Below are 19,493 nucleotides of genomic sequence, written 5' to 3'. Positions count from 1 at the left end.
ATTATTTTCATTTTTTGATTTAGCAATGTTTCGCGACAAATATCCGTAATGAAACAGATTTTTTAAAACTTCTCATAAATTCACTGTTTCACCAGCACTTCATCATCACTCCACAAATAATTTCAATAGTACCTCGCTGTTCGGAAAACATAGCTAAAATATTTATTCACAACAAAGTTTCGATATGACATTTTCCTCACAAAAAAGTTCAAAAAATTAGTTTAAAAAAAATCAATCTATTTATTTTTATTAGAAACCTTCTCAAAGCAGGGTTTAGTCCATACATAGGCCCAAATAAAGAATAAAGTAGTCAATGAGATTGGGATGGCGACGATTCCAAGACTAACTACACCAGCTTGAAGTGTCAGCACTGCTCCTGGAAATTTCACAGTTTTCAGAGTTTTTTAAAATCATATTTCATACCTGCAATGGCTCCACTAGCAGCACTTCCGAGCCCAATTCCCAGAAAAACTGAATCTCCACATGCAAGCATTGCAGAAGCACATCCAGTTACTCGTTTAGCTTCATTTAGTCTTTTGTACTTTTCAAGTTCAGCCTGAAAAGTGTACGATTCGAGAATTTTCAAAATAAAAATTTACTGTTTCAAAAATATCATATTCAAAGTGAAGCTAAAGTTGAATAATAGATTAAGTGTAGGCTATGACCCATTAAAGCTGAAATACTAAGTATGTTTGGATTTGTTTAAAAAAATACATCCTATGCATTCACCACGTGGTCGAAAATTGGAAAAAAAATCGTGCGTCCTTTTAGAAAAAAGTGTTCATTTTCTAGAAATTGTCTTCTTGAAAACAACAAACTTGCACAAATGACACGGCTATGGCGCAGATTTTCAAAAATTGTAATGCAGTTTTCAATTTTTTCTGAACTGATTAAAAAAATTACTGTTTCGAAAATTTTTTATTTAAGATTTCCAAAATGTAGTGTCATTCCGTTGCTTATTATGCATGTAGAATGATAAACAATAGCTTTTGATTTAATAATTGAATCATTCTTATTTTTACATTATTTAAAATTCACAGGATCCCTTTCCTAGATGGCCACGAAAAGTGAGAAAAAAAATTTTACAGATAAATTTAAAAAAAACTGTGCCACCAATTTTTTTTCAATTTTCAAAAAAAGTTACTATGTTTGTATTTTTGCACAAAAAATACAGTTGCAACTTTTCCAACTAATAAAATTAGCGTAATACAGAGGAAAAATGGGAAATTTTCAAAAAATTACTGTTTCATAAAATTTATATTTGAAAAAAGAGTTTACAACGCTCATTCCAGACTAAACATATTTCCTATAGATAAAAAAAAACTAATTTTTTTAGTTTGCTCTTTCCTACAGCAAAATATAAGAAAAGTGTTAGTAAATCTCACCAAAAGAGATCAAAAAGTGGCTAGTTATTTAATTTCAAAAATCGAAAAAAAAATCTACTGTTTCACAAAACCTATATAAATCTATCTTTTAAATATGCCCAGTCAACTCCCAATTGTTGAACAATTACCAAAAATAGTGTTTTAGAATATGAGAATTTCAAAACAAAAAGTAAAAAAAAACTTGTATTAAGAAATATCCTTAAACTTTTTTTGAAACAGTATTTCTCAAAACTAAAAAAAATTGATTTTCAGCATTTCCATAGGTATTCAGCTTTAAAATCGAAAAAAGTTTCCCAAAAACCGACATTAATATCCTCTTGTAACTTCTCCAGCAACAAATTTCGAACTTCTTTTGCTCCAATTCTTGGACATTTATCAAAAATGTTTAATGCAGTAATTCCATGTTTAATATGTGCTTCAAGAAGCTTCTTCTCTGACATCATACGTGTTCCATACGTTGATCTATCCATTCCTCGACTATAATTCACTTTAGCTTCATGTGCTGCTTCAATACATATTAATTTTGCATTTGCATTGAGAATACTTTGTGGTTGTGGAAGAGTTTCTCCGTCGAATGAGGCTGCGTATTCTTTGAAATATTGTATCATTTTCCGGCATGTTACTGTTTTTCCATTCACTATTTTTGGTTTCAGAATATGGGGTCCCAGCAGATTTGGTACCATCTTTTTCAGCTCTTCACGGAATAGTGGACGAAGATCTGCAATTTTTTATATATTATCTCAAATTTAAATTTCCGAAAAAAAGTAGAAAATACGGAAACGAAGTACCAATGAAGGTTTTTTTAAGTGTCAATTTTCAAACTGTATTGAAACAGTAGCATTTTTGAGAAGTTTTTAAAAGTTTGAATGTTTAGAGAAAGTTGTTAATTTTTATTTAAACATTGTAGGTACATATCCTTTTTACGTACACATTTAAGAAATAAATCTATAAATTTTTGGAAGCCTATTCAACACCAGATTGACATATTTTTGAACTGAACAGTTTTACATTTTTTCGAAACAGTAAGTTTTTTTCAAGTTTATAAAAAAAAGTTTTTATTGTTCCTGAGTTTTATTTCAAAATTTGTTTTGTTTCTATTTTGTGTAATTTAATTTTTGAAACTTTTGAAAAAGAAAAACTAAGACACCAAAATATTATTTTTCAACTTATAATTTTAACAATTTTTAAAAATTGGTAAATTTTTTCCTTAAATTGTCGATTTTTTCGAGACATTCTAGACACAAGTACACATTTTCAATTAATAATTATTTTTCATAATTTCTTTGTTTTTTTCTAGATTTTCTAGATATTTCTAGAGAAAATTGAGGATGGATTTTCCAATTTTCTTATTGTTAGGAAATTTGAAAGTTCGGGAAAATTTCCTAAAATTAAACTAAATCCAAATTGATTAAATACAAAATCACTTACTCATTCCAATTGACCATTATCTAACATTTGTGAAACAGTCGATTTTTTTTTTGAAATAATGCATAAATTCACTTTTCAAAAATTGACAAAAAACCGAAATATGTGCCGAGCTTATCCGTGAATTTCTATTGAAAAACTGAATTCGTGTCTTCCGCATTTAAAATTTAAACAATATATGAGTGTGGCCGCAAATAGAACACCTATGGATGTTCTCACATTTTTATAAATCAGAAAAAGCGGAACAATTTTTCGTGAAAAAATCAAGAAAAAATGTACAACTTGAAACATTACAACGTTCTTTTTTCAAAAAAAATTTCGAAAATTCTGAAACTAACCTTTAACATGTCCTCTAAAACTCTGTCGTTCTGCAACTTTATATCCAGGATGTGGTAGTAAATAACATTGAATATCCTCAAAATATTCTCTTAATAATTCCCTGACTTGCTTGATTTCTTCAGGTTGTTCGGGATTTGTTTGCAACACGTTATCCAGAAAATCAGTACCTCCATTCTCACCGAATTCGTATTCCTCCTGATTTTTGAAGTCACGAACACAGAATACTAGTTGCTGAAAGATTTCGATATGTGAATAGGTACAACTTTTCTCCCGAAATTTCTCAAAAATTTGAAACAGTAAAAAAATTAATTTCAGGCAAAGTTTTAGTTGAAAAGAAACAACTCAGAGCTTTCAATTTGATGGCTTGTTGTCCAATTAAAAATGGCTAATTTTCAGTGTAGGCTGAAAAATTAATTTTTTAACTTTTGCAAAGGGCACTGTTTATGTCATCGCGAGCAAAATCAATGAAAACTACAGTTTTCCCCAACAATTTGAAACCGCGATTTTTTAATTTCAATTTTCAAGTACAAAAAGTATTTTGAGATCATCAAAAAAAAAACCTACATGATTAGTTTTTTTTTGAAATAAACTATTTAAATTAACATTTTGAAACCGTAAAATATTTTAATACACTTTTTTCGCAGAAAATTGTCGTAAGAAGATTATTTCAACAGTGAAACAACCTCTTTGCAAAACTAAAGTCAGTTTGAAAAGTTAACACGATGTCTAGAATGTTGAAAATGGTTTAAAAATGTAGAAAAGTCCACAATAATGTTATTGAATGGCTTTTACAATTCAACAAAAATGTGAAACAGTCTGCATAAATTACCCATTTTTTTCTTACATTTTTTCTTCAAACTTTTAAAAATCAGACGTATCAGGCGTCGTCTTACAAATTATTGATATCGTAACGGAAAAATTGAATGCCCAAAAAATTTCGATTTTTCATCAAAAATATGAAACAGTCATTACTTTTCGAAAATATTTTTATCAATAAATCAGGGTATTTTTCCTATTAATATTGAATCAAAGACTATTTTTCCAACTGGTAAATTTGATAAGGAAAATAATAGTTGCTAGTTGCTTATTGGAATAGGTACAAATTTAGGGAATAATTATGGGAGAAAAATCAATGAAAAACTACAGTATTTCCTAACAATTTGAAATAGCGATTTTTAATTTCAACTTTCCAGTGCAAGAAGCATATTAATTAAAAAAAAAACTATTCAAATTAACATTTTGAAACCGTAAATTTTTCAATACACTTTTTTCGCAGAAAATCATTGAAAACTACAAGAAGATTATTTCATCATTGTAAAATTGAAACCAAAACTGAATCTTTTTTAAAATAGAAATCTGTAGTTCATATAAAATGATTTTTCAAGTTGTTGAAATATTGAAACTATCGAAATAGAATCAAGGAAAAATGGATCAATTGAAATATATTAATTATTTATCAATTATTTATTTTGAAACTGTGAAGCAGTCTGGATAATTCAGATAATAATAGAATACACCTCTTTTCTTTAAACTTAAGAAAATCAGATTTATTTCAAGAGTCGTCTTCTATAATCTTACTAATTATTAGTCGGTAACCCTATGGAATGACCAAAAATATTTCGATTTTTCATGAAAAATTTGAAACAGTAATTATTTTCCGAAAACATTTTTTTTAATTTAATAATTGCATTTTTTATTAGCATTGCATGCAAGACTATTATTAATTGGCCATTTTGATAAGGGCAATAATTTTTTCAACAGTGAACTACTGGAGTATATCAGAATAACCACAAAGACTAAATACTTCGAGAATGAATAGTCATTGTCAGTCCAAGACTAATAAAAAGCTTAAAATTACCTAAAAATCCAAAACTTACTTGAAATGGTTTTCCAAAATTGTGTGGTTGTTCCATGGCTATTCTACCGTATTCGACAAAAAGTGAAAGATGTTGGAGAGCATCCTCTTGAATGTTGTCCACTACGTTGTAAATCTGAAATTGCAGGAATTTACATTATTCTACTTTTGAAAAAAAATTTTAGACGCGTTCAAAAACTGCAGATTATTAAATTGAAAAATCACTGGAAATATATGAAACAATTGAAAAAGTGTCACATTGAAATTTGATTGAAAATATCAGATTGGAACTTTGAAGTAGGTAACTTCAAAATAGAAAAAGGTGAAATTGCGAACCGTAATTTGACATATTAAAGTTGAAACTAAAATTAAAAATTATTCTCTCAATGGTTTCGTCCATTTTTCCTATGAATTATTCTCAAAAACGATTGAAAAATTCAAAAATTCTTCAAAAATTCATCAACAATGTGAAACAGGGAATATTAGAACAATTTTTTTCTTAAAAATTCAAAACCAGAATTTTGATTTTCATCATCTTTTTGCAAGTTTTTTTCAAAGTGGGTTTCTTCCAAAAAACTATATATTTTGGTACCGAAAGATAATTACAAACCTGTACACTGCTAACTATCGTAGAAAGTGCAAAAACCGTCATACATTGTTGATATGTTGAATTGTTGTCAAATGTTCCCTGTGTATCCATCTACAAAATACTGGAGTTTAGATCTTTATTTTTGAATGTTTATATGAAAAATGTGAAACCGTATGAATTTTTTGAAAACTCGAAAAATTAGATTTTAATCGTTTTGCCTCTTTTCCCTTTCCCCAAATTTTGAAATTTTTATTTTTTTGAAAAATCAATAAAGAACTGTTTCAACTAATTATTATAAACAGTAAAATTATTATTTTTCAAATTCTATTTGTGATGGACTCTGAAAATACGAACAAACGCATAAATACACAAAAAGTATCGTTTTTTCGGTGGATAATTTTTGAGAAAATAAATCGAACAGCAGCAATACATTGGAAATCGTGGGAATTTTGAAGTTTAAGTGAAAAGTATGAAAAAGTATAGGGTTGAAGCAGTGAAAAATAAGGCATTCTTTTAACTTTAATTATGATTGACAATGTTTTTTTCAAAATAAAGCAAATTTGACATTTTTTGAAAAACGAAAAAAAATGTTTCAACAAATTGATATACAATTCAAAGTTTTATTTCTATTTGATATGGTATTTCTCCCTCTGTGCAACTAATTTTCTGAATTAAATAGAAAATCACAAAAAATGCACTGCACAATTTTTTGAGCAGCCATCTAGTCACGTGGTTAAGAAATTTGAAATGGATAGAGCCCAGCAACGGAGCATCGTATCAAACTTACTAGTACAACAGCAAACAAGTTTGTTCGAGTTGTTCGAGGATTTTTAAAGGTTTTGTTCGAAAATTAAAAAAAAAAAACTGAAATTTTTACAACAAAAAATTAAAAATTTACTGTTTCAACAAATTGTTATAAAAGGTAGAATTTCATTTTCTAATTCGAAGTTTTTCTTATTTTTTGCAGAAAATTTCATTATTGAACCAAAAATGACAGAAATTTGGAACGCTTCACGAATTTGCGTGTCATCCTTGCGCAGGGAAATTCAATGAAATAAATTACCAGTACAACAGCAAACATTTCTCCCGTCACCGACTCAATCATAATAGGTTCACCCCATAACCAGATACCTGAAACTTACATAATCAGTTTATTATCTGAGTTCAGAACTAACCGACAGTATCCCTCTTAACTCCAGCTCTCCAATGAAATCCATGTAACTGACAGTCGTCAGTTAACCATTCGAGTGAGCTGTCACTCTGTTGAGATTTGTGCAAACTGTAGAGATACTCCAGGAAAAAGTTGAGTAAAAAGCTTTTGCCTTTTCGAAATGCTCCAGCCACACTGATTATCACTATCTGGAAATATTTTATTAAATTAAACTTTAACTGTTTTCAGAATATTGTATTTGTTTTAATTTTCATGATCTTCGCTTCATGCCATTGAAAATTACTCCTCTGTTTTTAACATGAAAAACTTGATATCAAAACATTTATTTGTAAATTTTTTTCTACCATTTAATAACCAATAATTTATCTTCAAGAGATCAAAACTTTTTAAAGTGAACGTTAAAGTGTGATCCAAATTTGGTTTTTGCAACAAAAAAAAATTCTGTTTCAAGATATAAATATCAGTGCACACTTTTAAAAATGGTCGATCACTAAGTCAACCAACCCAAAAAATAAACCAAAAATCGACTATTATCGCTAATTCTGGAAAATTCAGTAGTGACTGATTCACCTAATTTCTAATTTTCCAACTTTCGAAAAAAAATTACAATTTGGATCCAAAATGATGGAAATGACCGAAAATAATTAGAAACTTAAATTTTCTCCACGAATAAGTGAAAATAAATCCAATAAGCTGATTATCAAGCAAAAGCAAACGAAAATATTTGTATTAAAATCCGCTCTAATAAATGATAATGATGAAACAGTAATTTTTTTTTCGCCAGTCGATTAAGACCATTTTCTCACCTTTTCGCTAGTACAATTTCAAAAATTGATATTTTGTTTGGTTTTTGTTTGGTGTTTTCCAGAGTAAGTCAAAAAGCAATTTTAGAACTTTCCGGGAAACTAATGCTTCAACAGATGACACTAATGAAAAAAAAATGAAAAATTTTCTCCAATGAAGATTACTCACTATTGTTTTTCATACTCTCTCCTATTAATCATAGCCATGAAACAGTAACTTTTTATCGTATTTTAAAAGCTTGAAATTTTAAGAAATTTTAAAAAGAATGCATTAATTTCCCAGCTAAAACGAAACAATTTATGACAAAATAGAAACAGTAAATTTTTTAAATTAATTTATTGAATTTTTTTCCCCGGAAAATACTCCAAAAGTACATAGCAATGCAACTATAAAATTCGGTGTAGGCGAAGTTGTTTTTGGAGTCTGAAAATTATTATTTCACAATTTATTTTTCTCAAATTTTCAAGTTTCCATTCTTGGGGCACTACTGATTTACAACGAGTTTGTTAATATAAATGACAAAAAAGTGAAAAAAGCTCTTTTTTTTGTTTCAGAAAACCTCAAAATGAAATATTCTCTTATACAAAATGAAATATTCTCTTAAAAATCTCTTTAATTAATAATAATATTGATACAATACTTTATTTTTCTTCAACTGCTCTAATGAGATTAGCGAAACAGTTGATTTTTAGTTGATTAATTTTTTTCAATTTTTTTTTGTGTTCATCATATTTATAAATAATTGCAAACTAATAGTTGTAGAGAGGGAATACTTACCACTTTTCCTGTTCTAATTTAGATTGCTGTCGATAAATTTTCGTTTTTTTTCGTTGTTTTTCATAATAAATTTAAGTTTTTTAAGGCTCCACAAATGTTTTTAAATATTATTGGGCAAAAAACTCGCAACGTTTTTATTTAAACTCTTTTTAATTAATGATAACAATGAAATAGTAACTTTTAATTATATTTTGAAAATTTGAAACTTTTCGACACCAAAATTAATTTCCCAGTTAAGACGACACAATTAATGATAATAACGAAACAGTTGATTCTTTAGTTGATAATTTTTAAAATTTTTTTTCTGTTTCGCCAGTCCTTCATAAATATTTATAATTTTTTTCAACAATTTAATTATCCAATTTTTGCGGAGTTTGAGAATTACTAATTTTTTCGTGAATTACCGTTCTAATCGAGGCTGCTGTCGATACATTTTCGTTTTCAGTATTTTTCAATGTTAATCAAAATTGTGTTCGAAAATTCCTCTGCAAACTATTAATTTACTACATTGTTATAAATTTGAAAAACAAATACCTACATTGGAATATTGTTATTTATACTCCCCTTAATTGATGAAAATTAAGAAACAGTAAATTTTTTTATAGTATTTTAAAATTCTAAAAATTTCAGTGAGTTTGTTTGAAGTTAACAGTACTTTTGTATTACATGCTGTCATTTTTGAATTAAATTGAATGCTCATTCAATTCTCCATTTAATTTAAACGTGATGTACAATTTTTTGCACCAGGCTTAGAAATTATCATTTCCTAATCCTATGCTACACGTTTTTATTTTTTATTTGATTTTTTTAACTTAAAACATTACTTTTAAAATGAGATTAATACATCCAGTAAACTAATTTGTCAGCTAAGACGACACAATTAATGATTATAATGAAACAGTGTATTTTTCAAACAATTTGGTAAGTTTTGAAAACGAATATTTTTTTAAATTCTATCCAATAAATGATAGTAATGAAACAGTACATTTTTTAAAACATTACTTAAATTTTTTTTAAACGCTTTCTACATAAATACCCTAAATAACCAAAACATTCCCATTAATAGGTAAATCATGAACACATTCATCTTTTTTCTCTCCTCAGTGTTAGCGATACAAAAATGATTGTTTCACGGAGATAAGAAACTTTTGCGGGGGAAGAGGAGGGCAACGCCTGGGCGCAAATACCTGTTCCGTTCTCCTCCACCCTGAACTTTCTAAGGCATACCCCCCCTGCATAGGAGAAATAGTGTCCGATTAATAGAGATATGGGCGCTGGGACTGGCTAAGCAGCCGGCTCACCGCACTCGCTATAAAATGGCGAAATGCGTCGAAATCATCGGTCTGTTCACAGCTTCCAAAGCCTAATAATGGACATCGATTCGAAGATTAAGGCTTACCGCTTCGTCGGATATGCCGCCGTCTGCTTCTCAGCAATGGCTGTTCTTTCGGTAAGAAAAGTTTTTATTTTTTAATTTTTTTTTCTAAAAAAATTACTGTTTCAAAATAAACCTAAATTCCTAGTTGATTATTTTTGATATTCTGCGATTGTTAGTTTTGCAAAAAAGAATACCAATATAGTGCCGGCTGCTAGTTTTTCAATTTTTTTTGTTGAAATTTTACTATTTCAGGTCTGCATCACCCTCCCAATGGTGTACAACTATGTGCAACACGTGCGCACCCAGATGCACCAGGAGCTCTACGCCTGCAAGGGATCCGCCAAGGACGTGTGGAACTCTGTCTACTCCATCCGCGAGCTCCCATTGAGCGCCAACCGTACCGCCCGTTCTACCTACAACGAGCAATGCGCCGGCTGCTGCTTGCCAGGACCACAAGGACCACAGGGAACCCCAGGAAAGCCTGGAAAGCCAGGAAAGCCAGGAGCTCCAGGACAACCAGGAACTCCAGGACGTCCACCACAGCAACCATGTGAGCCAACCACCCCACCACCATGCCAGCCATGCCCACAAGGACCACCCGGACCACCAGGACAGCCAGGAATTCCAGGAGACAACGGACCACCAGGAGAGCAAGGACCAAAGGGACCAGACGCCGCACCAGGAGAGCCAGGACCAAAGGGACCGATTGGACCACCAGGACCACCAGGACAAGCCGGAGCCCCAGGAGAGCCAGGATCACCAGCCAAGTCTGAGCCAGCCGTTCCAGGACCACCAGGACCACCAGGACAGGCCGGACAACAAGGACCACCAGGACCACCAGGATCCAACGGAATCGATGGAGCTCCAGGAGCACCAGGAGCCAAGGGAGAACCAGGAACTCCAGGAGAGCCAGGAAAGGATGGAGAGCCAGGAAAGCCAGGAACTCCAGGACAAGACGGAACTCCAGGAGAGAAGGGAATCTGTCCAAAGTATGTTGAAACTGAATTCAAGTATTTGAATAGTCGCCTAACTTTTTTACTTTTTCAGGTACTGCGCTTTGGACGGAGGAATCTTCTTCGAGGACGGAACCCGCCGTTAAGTCTTCAAGCCCTCTACCAACTATTTATTTTCGATTTATTTCGAACAAAGTATCATTCCAAAAATTTTCTTGTTACTACCACACATCATACAAAACAGACAAAACTCACTTTTTTATTAGCACACGCAGAATGTCCTAATACAGAGTTCAAGGCGCTCTCGTTTAATCGAAACTTTCCGGGTTGGGTGCTCGATGGTGCGATGATCTGGAAAATTGAATTTTAAAATTTATAGAAACATTAAAGCAGACTTTAAATAGTTTTAAGCGACCGACATCTGCCGGCTTCCCCCTTGCCCACTTCCCATTAGTGGAGTGAAACCCGGCAGATGTCGGACGCTTCGGAAACATTTACAGGTTTATAATTGGCTTTTGAGAAGAAAAATAACGGCCGACATCTTACGGGCTACTCTCACGTTAACAGAAGAACCCACCAGATGTCGGAAGCTCTCTGATTTTCAATTCTCAATTGACAAGGAATTTTTTTCTCTTCAAACGAGTGAATCACTTTCATAGAAAGAAGCACCGAGTATTTACTTAAATTTGGAAACAGTGAAAAAATTGTGATCGAAAATCATGTTTTTCAAATTTCTTAATAAACCGACTTTCCGACTTTCCGACTCCGACAACCGACTTTTCCCGGTAAAATCTTTCTTCGTTTCATATTGTTGCATTTAGTTTTTCAACTTCTACAATGTAAGATCAATTTAAACTCATATATATCAAGCTGGTCAAACAGTAAAAACTTTTTTTTTTCAACTTTCGAATTAAATTCTTAACTTTTAATTTAAAACTTCAGTTTTTGCATTTCATAATGAATAAGCTGACAATGAGAACGATATGTGGAGTTCAATAAACCAAAAAATTGGAAAGTGACTTCAAAAGTTAACGAAACATTACAGACTTTTAAACTTTTTCAAAAGAAAAAATAACGAAAAAAATGTTTCAAAAATTGTTGAAATAAGCAACGCTCATCAGTTTAAATTAATTTTATTAAATTTAAAATTTAATAAATAGTATAGAAAGTTTTGGGATAAAAACAAATTTTCAAGTACTACATCACAATCTCAAATTGATTGAAAATTTAGTAATTGCAATTTGTCAGGTTGCTGAAACAGTGAAAACTTTTTTTTTCAAGAATTCGTTTTTTAGCAATAATTCAGCGAGAACCAAAATTCGATTGTTCAACTTTAACAACCAATTAATTTAATAAGTCTGTGAAACATGATCAGTTGTACTAACATTTATCTAAACGTTTTTAGTTACAGTCGGCGAAAAAGCTTAATTTTCTGTTTCGAAAAACCAATAAAATCTTAACTTTTGTAGTATTAGATAATTTTTTATAGAGATATGTCCACCGAATTAAAATTTTTGTGAAATTCAAGTATAGAATTTACATGTGTGCCACAAATTGTAACCGCAATTTCAAGTATACATATATCACCTTAAAGAAACAGTTTTTTTTCCAAATTTCCAGAAAAATTTTGCACTCGGGGATTTTCTATTTTAAAAGTCTTCTATATATTCAACATTTTAAGAATAAATTAGCAAAATTAAACAGTTATGTTTCTATTCTAAAATACTCGACCCTATTCAAAAACAACAATGAAAATTGATTCGTTTTTTCGATAATTCAATTAGACAGTATTCCTAGTAGGAATTCCTACCGTTTATTAATGTTCGAACACATCTCAAGATAGAATAATAAAATTTTTGAATTTGGAAAGTTCGAAAAACAGTTTAAAAATTCTAGTTTTGTTTTGTCAGATTTTTCTAAAAAATACAAACAAAACCAAAATTCTCAGTCAGTAGTAGTTACACTAATCTTCTGTGTAAAAATCTCCTGATTAAGAAATTATGTCACCAAAAGTTTGATAATTTTTCAAAATTTCTTTTTTTTTCAATTTTTTCAGCATTTATCGCAAAAAGGAAACAATAATCAATAGCCACATTTAATGAAGTTATATCAATTTGTAGAAACAGTCGATTTTTTTTTTAATTTTAGAAAAATTTTTAATTGAAATTTTTACGGTTTCAATAAAATAATAAATTCGAAAAGTGTTTTTAAATTTGATCCGACTTTCCGCAGTATTCCGCAAAATTCCGCAAAATTCCGCAGAAATTGAAAATTGAAGAAAAATGTCAATTAACTAGTTCAGATTTTTGAAATTTCTAACGCTTCCAATTTACGTTAAATCAGTATGGTTTTACGTAAAACAACCAACGTTACTAGAATATTAGGTTTTCCGTTTCTTGCATATTGATAGGATACTTTTTCACTATTCTTTTAAAAACGAATCATTGACTCTTGGATTAATTGAAAATTTTCATTTAACTTATCTCACTTTGAAGAAATAGTCGATTTTATTAAACAAATATTTTAGAGAAACAATATAATTTAGAATTTGACTGTTTCAAGATATTGTTAAATTCTACACCAATTTTTCAGGCATTGGTCGAATCGAAGTTAATTACTTTGAAAATTAATAGTGAGATTTAGAAAATGGTTTATCGCTAAATTTTTTCTTTTTTTCAAAAAAAAAGAAAAGAGATGAAAATTTAAAGGTTTTTATTAGGCATCTAATACTTGTATAATATCTGTGTTGTGAAGATATTATACAAGTAATTAGAGGTATATTTCGAAAATTTGGGAATATTTTCCTTATTAGAACTTTTAAATAGAAATTTCAACTTTATCACACTTACTTAATTTAAATTAAATAAATTAGCTAACAATTTTAAATAATCAGAAATTTACATTACTAAAATTTAAAATTCTTCACTTTCAATACATTGGTAAAGTTTGAATAGATTTCAGAAGTTTGATGTCTCTTTCGCTCCCTTCAGTTTGCTATAATATTTTTCAATTGAATTCAAACTTTAAAATGCCAATATCAAAAATAATTGATCTTTTTTTGTTATTCATTGTCAGAAAAATTTTTAAATTATCTATGACAAAAAATAATTTACCAATACCAGTAATATAGTTTCCCCATTTTTGAAAATTACTAACATTGGAAACTTATTCTGTTTCACGATATTGGTAAATTTTGAACAGATTTCAGTAAGCTGATAATTTAGTTATTTTACGACTGATCACAATCAATAGATTTTTTCAAATATGAGGTAAGTTTTAGCTTTTAAAATCTCGTTAAATTCTGAATATTATGATTTCAATTGTGTTTCATTATGAAGCAGCGTTATTAATTTTGAAAAAACTCTTGATAGGATCATGAAACAGAAGAATTTTATAGTTAAACTTTAAATTTCGAATCGATTTTAGAGATATCTTTCCATTTATACCACTTATATTATAAATCACCTTAACAATGATTAATTTAGTCAATAGAGCCAAAGAGTGAGTGAGAACTATCAAGAAACTCCAGAGATGTAGGCTTTAGATAACTTCCGAGAAACTGTATAAGTTTTATTTTTTTGGAATTGTTCGAAATGAAAAAATATTCAGTTTCAAGAAACATATATATTCAATTCAAATAACATACTTCTCAATAATCTTGAGTTATACAAACAGTTGATTTTTTTTTTGATTTCAGTCCAACCAATTTATTTTTATAAACCGGCAAAGCAAGTTTTTTGTCACATTTGAAAGAGCTTAAAATAATATTGCATAAAATTTAGGAGCTTTGATCGATAAGCACAAAAAAAAAGTTAAAAAATTGAGGTTTTCGTGCTGATTTTAACCGCCAAAATCATCCATAGAATGAAAAAAGTTTGCAAATTTAAAGCAAAACAGAAGAACGCCTTTTTTTTCGAAACTGAGTTTAGAAATATGTTGCTATTACAAAATGTTCATATAACTGCAAAGATTATTCATCTCATAGTTTATTCGGATTAGCGTTAGGTTTTCCTAATTTTAAAACTGTTTTTATGATGAAAATAATATTATTTTGAAAAATCTTTTCTCACCTGAACAGGTCTAACTTTATGCCGATGCTCATGTTGATCCCGAGTTGTGAACGCAGTTTGGAACGGTGCGGTCAAGTCGAAATCGAACGACATGACACTGAATTGCGAGTCTTTAAAAAATGATAATGAATATTTTGAATAAAATCATACATACGGGCAAAAAAAGCAAGTAATGAAAAAGAAGTAAAATTAAAAGAAATAGTTGAAACGGTAGACATTTTTTTTAAAAGGTAATAGGAATAGGATAATTTTCTAAAATTTTTGAGTTTTTTAGAATCAAAATGTTCAGTTATTGTGTTCCGAAAATTTCAAAAAATAGAAACGAGAATTTAAAAAAAACTATTTTCTTGCTAATTCCAAAATTTTCCATACTGATCATACATTGCCTGCAAAATTTTTTTCTGAATTTAAAATAAGAGACTGAAACAGTGGATATTTTTTCAATTTTTAAAATCAAGTAACATCGAAATAAATAATGGAAAATTTTTGAGATAAGTACAGGCCTATACTGAAAACTAAATATTGCTTTTTGGATCAGTTCACAGTTTAAATTAAAACAATGAAAATGTAAACGAGTTTTTTCAATTTTTAAATTTCGTATTTCTATAAAAAAAAGCTAAGTTGATATTTCTTAGACAAACTTAACATTCAAAACATAAGTGAAACCGTAAATTTTACAAGATGATGAAAATTTCACAACGTATATTTTTTTTTCCGAATTTACAAAGATAACGGTAATTCGAATATCTTTGCAAACCATATTTTTAATTTTTTAATATATTCGTTTTGTTACAAAGTTAAATATCAACGGAAACATTAGAAAAAACAATTATTATTGAAACATACCGACAAAAAAATTAGTAAAGAATTAATTAGTTACAATTAAGCTTATTTTTAAAAATTATGGTTTCAGGATATTTTGAAAAAAATAACTTAAAAAAATAGGAATTTGATCACTACGTGGTACAATAATATTAAATAACTAATATATGATAAATGACTTCCAAATTGCAAATAATGTTTCAATGAGTTGATAACTTTTCAGTACAATTATGAAAAAACGTTCGATATTCGAAATGACAAACTAGAAAAATAATCTAAAAACCAAAGCAAGAAGATAATCCGGAAAAGAGAGAGATCGTGATAAGAAAATATCGAAAGAGAAGCCATAATTTCATAGATAGCACAACATTTCAAATTATTATCAAGTGAAGAAAAAATAACAGGAAATACTAAAATAGCGGATCAGAAATTACGGAAACTAACAACTTTCAGGAAATATTTTATTCGTTTTGTATATTTTTTTGTGGTTTTAAAACAATCTATTGCCAAACGGATGCACAACGAAAAACAAATGTATACGAAAATAAACAAATTTAATGAAACAGCAGATAATTTCTGAAAATAAATTGCTGAAAAAAAGGTTTTTAAAGTTTTTTTCCAGTTAAAAATCTGAAGGCTTACAAAGTTTTCAGGCTGTGAGCAGACTCAAATCAGGCATATGGATCCTGAAAAAGTACCTGCCTATTTTAGGAAGAAGCCTTTTAGGGATTTTGAAAAAGGGATTTTGACAGCAATTCCCTTTTAATTAATAACATTTTCGGGGAACGATCAAATGAAACATAAATGTTTCACCTAAATTAAATTCTTGAAACTGGTTTTTTTTTATTTTGAAAGAATACGTAGAGCTTCCATGTAGGCGTTAAAACGCCTGCCTGCCTTTCACCTCAATCCGTGCCTTGTGCTAAAGCATACGTGAACTTTTTTGTCATTTCCTATTTGTTTTTCAGCAAATTGATGAAAATGAGAAAATGAAACCGAAGACATGAAATAATCCATCAGAAATTCACTCTCAAACTTATGAACACTTTGAAACAGTCACACACTCAAATCACAGTCAAATCATGCAAGTTGAACCTTAAAAAGTATCTGCCTGCCTAAATACTTCAGAAGCTTTAGTTTTTAAACATTAAAGTAAAATTAATTCTCAGAGTGAAATGGAATAAAATATTCTCAATTGGAAAAATTGAAGGAAAAACCGCCGGAGAAATCTACAATATCAAATTTAAAAAAAAAACCTTCAATATCTAAAAATATGATGAAACAGTAAACTCTAAAACCTACCCACTCCAAAAACTTTTTCAGAAATCGGAACAGGTTCAATTGTGTAAGATATGTCTATTTACCTACTTTTTTGGGGCTCCTTTCATGGCATTTTCCATTATGAAGTTGGAAATTACTAGTCCAAAGTGCAAATATTGGTGAAAATGACTCAGAAATCTAAATTTAAGGCAATAACTTTGATTCAAACTCAATTCAAACACCAAAGTGCTTACTATTAAATGCATCGAAATCTTTAATTTTCCATGAAACAGTGAAAACATTTTCAAAATTAGGTGTTAATTTAAAATTTGAAATCATATTCGATTTTATTTGAAATGTATGTCATTTAAAGAAACAAACACTGAAATTGTACTGAAATTGATTAATTTCAATCGTGAAACAGTGAAACTTGTTTTTTATAATTTTCTATATATTTTGAAAACTATTGTATTGCACGATCTCGAAAATTTTTAGCAAAATATATAAAAGCCCTGATTTTATCAAATATAACAATTCTATTAAACTTGAGCAAACTTGACCAAACAATCAACACTTTTATCACTCAATCAATTAATTTCACTTAGTTTTGAAACAGTGATTTATTTTTCAAGAAAATTGATTGAATTTTTTCCAATATTTTCCTAGATTTCTTGGAACAGAAACGTTTTCAAAATATTTTCTTTAATAAATTGATGCTGGAAAACTTTTTTTAAAATAATTTTGTATTACTTTTGAAGACTATTGAATAGCAGGTTTAAACTTTGCAAGTAGATTTTTTCAACTGTCGCATGCAAAAAAATGAATTGCAATTTAAAAAAATTCTCGCGAAACCTCAAGGAACAGTTGAAAACCGACTAATTTTTAAAATATGAAATGCATTCAAATTTACTAAAAACTTGGTAAATTTACTATTTTCATTCAACAAGTTGATTTCACTTACTTTAGAAACAGTGACATTTTTAATATTCAATTTATTTTTCGAAATGCCACCTACATTATTTGCGACAGAAAATCTATCCTGTTTTAACTTTAAAAAATATTCAAAAGATTCAAAATTCAAATTCAAACACCGCAGTACTAAGGAACATAAAGCTTCTCCCCGCCGGAAAGTAAAATGGCCAAATCAGGATGAAGTGTCGAGAAAAGGGGGGTCGTCGGTTGAACTCTTATTCTAAGTGAGTTTCCTCAACAAATTGGCAAGGATGAGTGCAGCTCCGAGAGCTCCCAGTGTGCTTCACCTCATTATCTTGCCCTGCCACCACTTCTTCACAAATTTTCAAGTAGTCATTGATTTTGGAAACAGGCGCCTGATTTTTGGTGTTTGGGTTAGGGTGTCTGGCGGATTTTTGCATATTTTTAAGATTTTTTTTTCGGAAAAAAAAATCTGTTTCACAAAAGTAATTTTTTTCATTATTATTTCTGCAGTAATAATATGTTCAAAAATATTGTTTCAACTTCCTTATATTATTTGTACTTTTTTGCAATTTTTAATCCGTTCATTAAGCCTCGATCAAAGTGACATTTCGTGGGAAGCAAAAACTCTGCAATTCACAATATTGTCTACCGGAAAAGGTGTTTTTTATTTGTTAAAAAAAAGATTAAACTGATTTTGCTATTTTCACTTGAAACTATACAAATATCGTGAAACAGCAGAAAATTTGCGAGACTTGAAGAACTAAACCTAGGTGATTTATTATAGAATCTGCTTGAATTTTTGAATTTATTTATAATAACGCTCAAGACTTTGAAAATTTCGCAACATTAAAGTTTGAACAATTATTATAAGTTAAAAACTCAATGAAACATTATTGGAAAAAATGTTTGAAAAAAAGACCGAGAAAAAAACTATTTCAATTTGTTCTCATATTTTATCAGTTCTTGTCGTTTTAATGACGTGTTTTCTCAACTACGAAATTTCAAAGACGTTTTGAAAATTTCTCAAAAAAAGAGTTATAGCGGTGGTCAAAGTTCTGGAAAAAGGCATATTTTTAGCTAAAATCACAATTTTTCCTATTTTTCGATGTCGCTTCTAATTTAAAAAATTAACTTTTTCAGCATATTGCTATAATTGGTAGAATTTTTAAAAGCTATTATGCCATTTTCGATTTCATCGATAAGCGTCCAATGCGCCGTTTCAGATTTTCTTCAGGATTGTAAAATATTGTATTGAATTTATTAGCCCTAGCATCAGCGCAAAAAGCAACACACATTTTGTGAAAAAATCAATTGCGAAACTAAAAATAATTCAACTGTTTTATCTTTTTCATATTAATTGCAGGAGGATAGTTTACTTCAATCGATGTCGTTCTTATGTCGTTCGCACAGTTTGAAAATTCATGAAATTCAAGTTTTTCCGTTTTTTTAGCGAATATCCAATTTATTTAGGAAATATGCGAACTTGACAAATTTTGATCTAACGAAGTTTACCGTCGGGAAATCTAAAAATTATTCTTCAAGCAATTTGAATTTAGTGACATTTTCCAACAAGGTACTGCTTCATCACCTTGATGAAACTGTAAAAAATTAATTTTTTAGTGCTTAAAAAATATTGTCTATAAAATTATGCGCAATGTATTCAACTTCTCCATTAAAAAAAGAAAACAAAAAAATGACAACGCAAATTATGTTTAACAGTCGGTTTCAT

The 19,493-nt window shown here is 29.5% G+C and overlaps 2 protein-coding genes and 102 non-coding genes across 107 annotated transcripts; 38 read left to right on the top strand and 66 right to left on the bottom strand.

Moving 5' to 3' along the window:
- The first annotated feature begins 129 nt into the window (after positions 1–129).
- 21ur-1912 lies at positions 130–150 on the top strand. Its single transcript, NR_061510.1, has one exon.
- Positions 149–14,856, bottom strand: atln-2 (GB1/RHD3-type G domain-containing protein; the record flags this gene model as incomplete). 4 transcript variants are annotated; one of them, NM_070408.6, is made up of 10 exons in its annotated part: positions 149–376; positions 424–556; positions 1,691–2,103; positions 3,149–3,380; positions 5,027–5,140; positions 5,615–5,704; positions 6,657–6,724; positions 6,769–6,952; positions 10,932–11,027; positions 14,747–14,842. In NM_070408.6, the coding sequence occupies 10 exons, from the start codon at positions 14,837–14,839 to the stop codon at positions 237–239; spliced, it is 1,563 nt and encodes a 520-aa protein (NP_502809.2). The 4 variants fall into 4 exon arrangements, with proteins under 4 accessions (NP_502809.2, NP_001370936.1, NP_001368478.1 ...); NM_001383251.1 differs by having other exon boundaries at positions 424–2,103; positions 14,747–14,856; NM_001380542.1 differs by lacking the exons at positions 6,769–6,952; positions 10,932–11,027; positions 14,747–14,842 and having other exon boundaries at positions 237–376; positions 6,657–6,698.
- Positions 644–664, top strand: 21ur-3238. Its single transcript, NR_061509.1, has one exon.
- Positions 646–666, top strand: 21ur-15584. The gene has a single exon (NR_061508.1).
- On the top strand, positions 949–969 carry 21ur-3058. Its single transcript, NR_061507.1, has one exon.
- 21ur-795 lies at positions 1,288–1,308 on the top strand. The gene has a single exon (NR_061506.1).
- On the top strand, positions 1,488–1,508 carry 21ur-6027. The gene has a single exon (NR_061505.1).
- On the bottom strand, positions 2,155–2,175 carry 21ur-7257. The gene has a single exon (NR_061504.1).
- Positions 2,343–2,363, bottom strand: 21ur-5081. Its single transcript, NR_061503.1, has one exon.
- 21ur-8805 lies at positions 2,785–2,805 on the bottom strand. The gene has a single exon (NR_061502.1).
- Positions 3,034–3,054, bottom strand: 21ur-1390. The gene has a single exon (NR_061501.1).
- Positions 3,381–3,401, bottom strand: 21ur-2802. Its single transcript, NR_061500.1, has one exon.
- 21ur-3673 lies at positions 3,584–3,604 on the bottom strand. The gene has a single exon (NR_061499.1).
- Positions 3,897–3,917, bottom strand: 21ur-12192. Its single transcript, NR_061498.1, has one exon.
- 21ur-6604 lies at positions 3,900–3,920 on the bottom strand. Its single transcript, NR_061497.1, has one exon.
- Positions 4,048–4,068, bottom strand: 21ur-5643. Its single transcript, NR_061496.1, has one exon.
- 21ur-8275 lies at positions 4,330–4,350 on the bottom strand. The gene has a single exon (NR_061495.1).
- Positions 4,569–4,589, bottom strand: 21ur-9808. The gene has a single exon (NR_061494.1).
- On the bottom strand, positions 5,189–5,209 carry 21ur-326. Its single transcript, NR_061493.1, has one exon.
- On the bottom strand, positions 5,192–5,212 carry 21ur-8403. Its single transcript, NR_061492.1, has one exon.
- On the bottom strand, positions 5,412–5,432 carry 21ur-7763. Its single transcript, NR_061491.1, has one exon.
- Positions 5,694–5,714, bottom strand: 21ur-15157. The gene has a single exon (NR_061490.1).
- Positions 5,699–5,719, bottom strand: 21ur-5032. Its single transcript, NR_061489.1, has one exon.
- On the top strand, positions 5,916–5,936 carry 21ur-10964. The gene has a single exon (NR_061488.1).
- 21ur-13917 lies at positions 5,921–5,941 on the top strand. The gene has a single exon (NR_061487.1).
- Positions 6,004–6,024, bottom strand: 21ur-758. Its single transcript, NR_061486.1, has one exon.
- 21ur-4544 lies at positions 6,228–6,248 on the top strand. The gene has a single exon (NR_061485.1).
- Positions 7,028–7,048, top strand: 21ur-9119. The gene has a single exon (NR_061484.1).
- 21ur-5267 lies at positions 7,252–7,272 on the top strand. Its single transcript, NR_061483.1, has one exon.
- Positions 7,374–7,394, top strand: 21ur-12702. Its single transcript, NR_061482.1, has one exon.
- On the bottom strand, positions 7,464–7,484 carry 21ur-4271. The gene has a single exon (NR_061481.1).
- On the bottom strand, positions 7,465–7,485 carry 21ur-8808. Its single transcript, NR_061480.1, has one exon.
- Positions 7,715–7,735, bottom strand: 21ur-1168. Its single transcript, NR_061479.1, has one exon.
- On the bottom strand, positions 7,818–7,838 carry 21ur-4674. The gene has a single exon (NR_061478.1).
- 21ur-14387 lies at positions 8,140–8,160 on the bottom strand. The gene has a single exon (NR_061477.1).
- Positions 8,184–8,204, bottom strand: 21ur-1568. Its single transcript, NR_061476.1, has one exon.
- Positions 8,453–8,473, bottom strand: 21ur-8224. The gene has a single exon (NR_061475.1).
- Positions 8,546–8,566, bottom strand: 21ur-4792. The gene has a single exon (NR_061474.1).
- Positions 8,550–8,570, bottom strand: 21ur-11497. The gene has a single exon (NR_061473.1).
- 21ur-4842 lies at positions 8,695–8,715 on the top strand. Its single transcript, NR_061472.1, has one exon.
- Positions 8,869–8,889, bottom strand: 21ur-7162. The gene has a single exon (NR_061471.1).
- 21ur-6390 lies at positions 9,179–9,199 on the bottom strand. Its single transcript, NR_061470.1, has one exon.
- 21ur-1003 lies at positions 9,259–9,279 on the bottom strand. The gene has a single exon (NR_061469.1).
- 21ur-8464 lies at positions 9,263–9,283 on the bottom strand. The gene has a single exon (NR_061468.1).
- dpy-4 (Nematode cuticle collagen N-terminal domain-containing protein) lies at positions 9,683–10,924 on the top strand. Its single transcript, NM_070407.4, has 3 exons — positions 9,683–9,795; positions 9,976–10,712; positions 10,771–10,924. The coding sequence occupies exons 1-3, from the start codon at positions 9,715–9,717 to the stop codon at positions 10,820–10,822; spliced, it is 870 nt and encodes a 289-aa protein (NP_502808.1). The 5' UTR covers positions 9,683–9,714; the 3' UTR covers positions 10,823–10,924.
- Positions 9,885–9,905, top strand: 21ur-11430. Its single transcript, NR_061467.1, has one exon.
- On the top strand, positions 9,886–9,906 carry 21ur-15. The gene has a single exon (NR_061466.1).
- Positions 11,303–11,323, bottom strand: 21ur-7637. The gene has a single exon (NR_061465.1).
- On the bottom strand, positions 11,306–11,326 carry 21ur-1763. Its single transcript, NR_061464.1, has one exon.
- On the bottom strand, positions 11,493–11,513 carry 21ur-6731. Its single transcript, NR_061463.1, has one exon.
- On the bottom strand, positions 11,651–11,671 carry 21ur-1480. The gene has a single exon (NR_061462.1).
- On the bottom strand, positions 11,652–11,672 carry 21ur-12915. Its single transcript, NR_061461.1, has one exon.
- Positions 11,871–11,891, bottom strand: 21ur-4425. The gene has a single exon (NR_061460.1).
- Positions 11,979–11,999, bottom strand: 21ur-5374. Its single transcript, NR_061459.1, has one exon.
- On the top strand, positions 12,156–12,176 carry 21ur-8185. The gene has a single exon (NR_061458.1).
- On the bottom strand, positions 12,210–12,230 carry 21ur-6452. The gene has a single exon (NR_061457.1).
- On the bottom strand, positions 12,734–12,754 carry 21ur-3903. Its single transcript, NR_061456.1, has one exon.
- 21ur-12814 lies at positions 12,735–12,755 on the bottom strand. Its single transcript, NR_061455.1, has one exon.
- Positions 12,737–12,757, bottom strand: 21ur-1354. The gene has a single exon (NR_061454.1).
- Positions 12,894–12,914, top strand: 21ur-3182. Its single transcript, NR_061453.1, has one exon.
- On the bottom strand, positions 13,112–13,132 carry 21ur-1683. Its single transcript, NR_061452.1, has one exon.
- On the top strand, positions 13,273–13,293 carry 21ur-2371. Its single transcript, NR_061451.1, has one exon.
- Positions 13,276–13,296, top strand: 21ur-4996. Its single transcript, NR_061450.1, has one exon.
- Positions 13,646–13,666, top strand: 21ur-619. The gene has a single exon (NR_061449.1).
- On the top strand, positions 13,893–13,913 carry 21ur-6782. The gene has a single exon (NR_061448.1).
- 21ur-3618 lies at positions 13,993–14,013 on the bottom strand. The gene has a single exon (NR_061447.1).
- 21ur-1910 lies at positions 14,171–14,191 on the bottom strand. The gene has a single exon (NR_061446.1).
- 21ur-327 lies at positions 14,330–14,350 on the top strand. The gene has a single exon (NR_061445.1).
- 21ur-10016 lies at positions 14,575–14,595 on the bottom strand. Its single transcript, NR_061444.1, has one exon.
- 21ur-93 lies at positions 14,662–14,682 on the top strand. Its single transcript, NR_061443.1, has one exon.
- On the top strand, positions 14,663–14,683 carry 21ur-9811. The gene has a single exon (NR_061442.1).
- Positions 14,857–14,890: 34 nt separating the features above from the next.
- On the bottom strand, positions 14,891–14,911 carry 21ur-8184. Its single transcript, NR_061441.1, has one exon.
- Positions 14,912–15,107: 196 nt separating this feature from the next.
- Positions 15,108–15,128, bottom strand: 21ur-225. The gene has a single exon (NR_061440.1).
- A 116-nt stretch (positions 15,129–15,244) lies between these two features.
- 21ur-13049 lies at positions 15,245–15,265 on the bottom strand. Its single transcript, NR_061439.1, has one exon.
- On the bottom strand, positions 15,248–15,268 carry 21ur-3594. The gene has a single exon (NR_061438.1).
- Positions 15,269–15,694: 426 nt separating this feature from the next.
- Positions 15,695–15,715, top strand: 21ur-13965. Its single transcript, NR_061437.1, has one exon.
- 21ur-12011 lies at positions 15,696–15,716 on the top strand. Its single transcript, NR_061436.1, has one exon.
- Positions 15,700–15,720, top strand: 21ur-8238. The gene has a single exon (NR_061435.1).
- Positions 15,721–15,810: 90 nt separating this feature from the next.
- On the top strand, positions 15,811–15,831 carry 21ur-3296. The gene has a single exon (NR_061434.1).
- A 231-nt stretch (positions 15,832–16,062) lies between these two features.
- 21ur-15043 lies at positions 16,063–16,083 on the bottom strand. Its single transcript, NR_061433.1, has one exon.
- 21ur-12552 lies at positions 16,068–16,088 on the bottom strand. Its single transcript, NR_061432.1, has one exon.
- Positions 16,069–16,089, bottom strand: 21ur-1961. The gene has a single exon (NR_061431.1).
- Positions 16,090–16,336: 247 nt separating this feature from the next.
- On the bottom strand, positions 16,337–16,357 carry 21ur-9466. Its single transcript, NR_061430.1, has one exon.
- Positions 16,358–16,387: 30 nt separating this feature from the next.
- Positions 16,388–16,408, top strand: 21ur-2970. The gene has a single exon (NR_061429.1).
- A 147-nt stretch (positions 16,409–16,555) lies between these two features.
- On the bottom strand, positions 16,556–16,576 carry 21ur-7838. Its single transcript, NR_061428.1, has one exon.
- Positions 16,557–16,577, bottom strand: 21ur-12760. The gene has a single exon (NR_061427.1).
- Positions 16,559–16,579, bottom strand: 21ur-3260. The gene has a single exon (NR_061426.1).
- Positions 16,560–16,580, bottom strand: 21ur-8134. The gene has a single exon (NR_061425.1).
- A 204-nt stretch (positions 16,581–16,784) lies between these two features.
- Positions 16,785–16,805, bottom strand: 21ur-66. The gene has a single exon (NR_061424.1).
- A 248-nt stretch (positions 16,806–17,053) lies between these two features.
- Positions 17,054–17,074, bottom strand: 21ur-8054. The gene has a single exon (NR_061423.1).
- A 112-nt stretch (positions 17,075–17,186) lies between these two features.
- Positions 17,187–17,207, bottom strand: 21ur-12812. Its single transcript, NR_061422.1, has one exon.
- Positions 17,208–17,377: 170 nt separating this feature from the next.
- On the bottom strand, positions 17,378–17,398 carry 21ur-2381. Its single transcript, NR_061421.1, has one exon.
- An 882-nt stretch (positions 17,399–18,280) lies between these two features.
- Positions 18,281–18,301, top strand: 21ur-7926. The gene has a single exon (NR_061420.1).
- A 39-nt stretch (positions 18,302–18,340) lies between these two features.
- 21ur-4656 lies at positions 18,341–18,361 on the top strand. The gene has a single exon (NR_061419.1).
- Positions 18,362–18,431: 70 nt separating this feature from the next.
- On the bottom strand, positions 18,432–18,452 carry 21ur-7738. The gene has a single exon (NR_061418.1).
- A 134-nt stretch (positions 18,453–18,586) lies between these two features.
- 21ur-2060 lies at positions 18,587–18,607 on the bottom strand. Its single transcript, NR_061417.1, has one exon.
- Positions 18,590–18,610, bottom strand: 21ur-3891. The gene has a single exon (NR_061416.1).
- A 129-nt stretch (positions 18,611–18,739) lies between these two features.
- On the top strand, positions 18,740–18,760 carry 21ur-4183. Its single transcript, NR_061415.1, has one exon.
- A 177-nt stretch (positions 18,761–18,937) lies between these two features.
- On the top strand, positions 18,938–18,958 carry 21ur-15211. The gene has a single exon (NR_061414.1).
- On the top strand, positions 18,941–18,961 carry 21ur-1445. Its single transcript, NR_061413.1, has one exon.
- A 180-nt stretch (positions 18,962–19,141) lies between these two features.
- Positions 19,142–19,162, top strand: 21ur-15130. Its single transcript, NR_061412.1, has one exon.
- 21ur-3960 lies at positions 19,146–19,166 on the top strand. The gene has a single exon (NR_061411.1).
- A 132-nt stretch (positions 19,167–19,298) lies between these two features.
- 21ur-4447 lies at positions 19,299–19,319 on the bottom strand. The gene has a single exon (NR_061410.1).
- Positions 19,320–19,387: 68 nt separating this feature from the next.
- Positions 19,388–19,408, top strand: 21ur-5900. Its single transcript, NR_061409.1, has one exon.
- Positions 19,409–19,493: the final 85 nt, after the last annotated feature.

Source organism: Caenorhabditis elegans, chromosome IV, assembly GCF_000002985.6.
Source record: "Caenorhabditis elegans chromosome IV".
NCBI lineage: Eukaryota > Metazoa > Nematoda > Chromadorea > Rhabditida > Rhabditidae > Caenorhabditis > Caenorhabditis elegans.
Note: the sequence above shows the minus strand (reverse complement) of the source record. Positions and strands in the feature narration are given on the sequence as shown.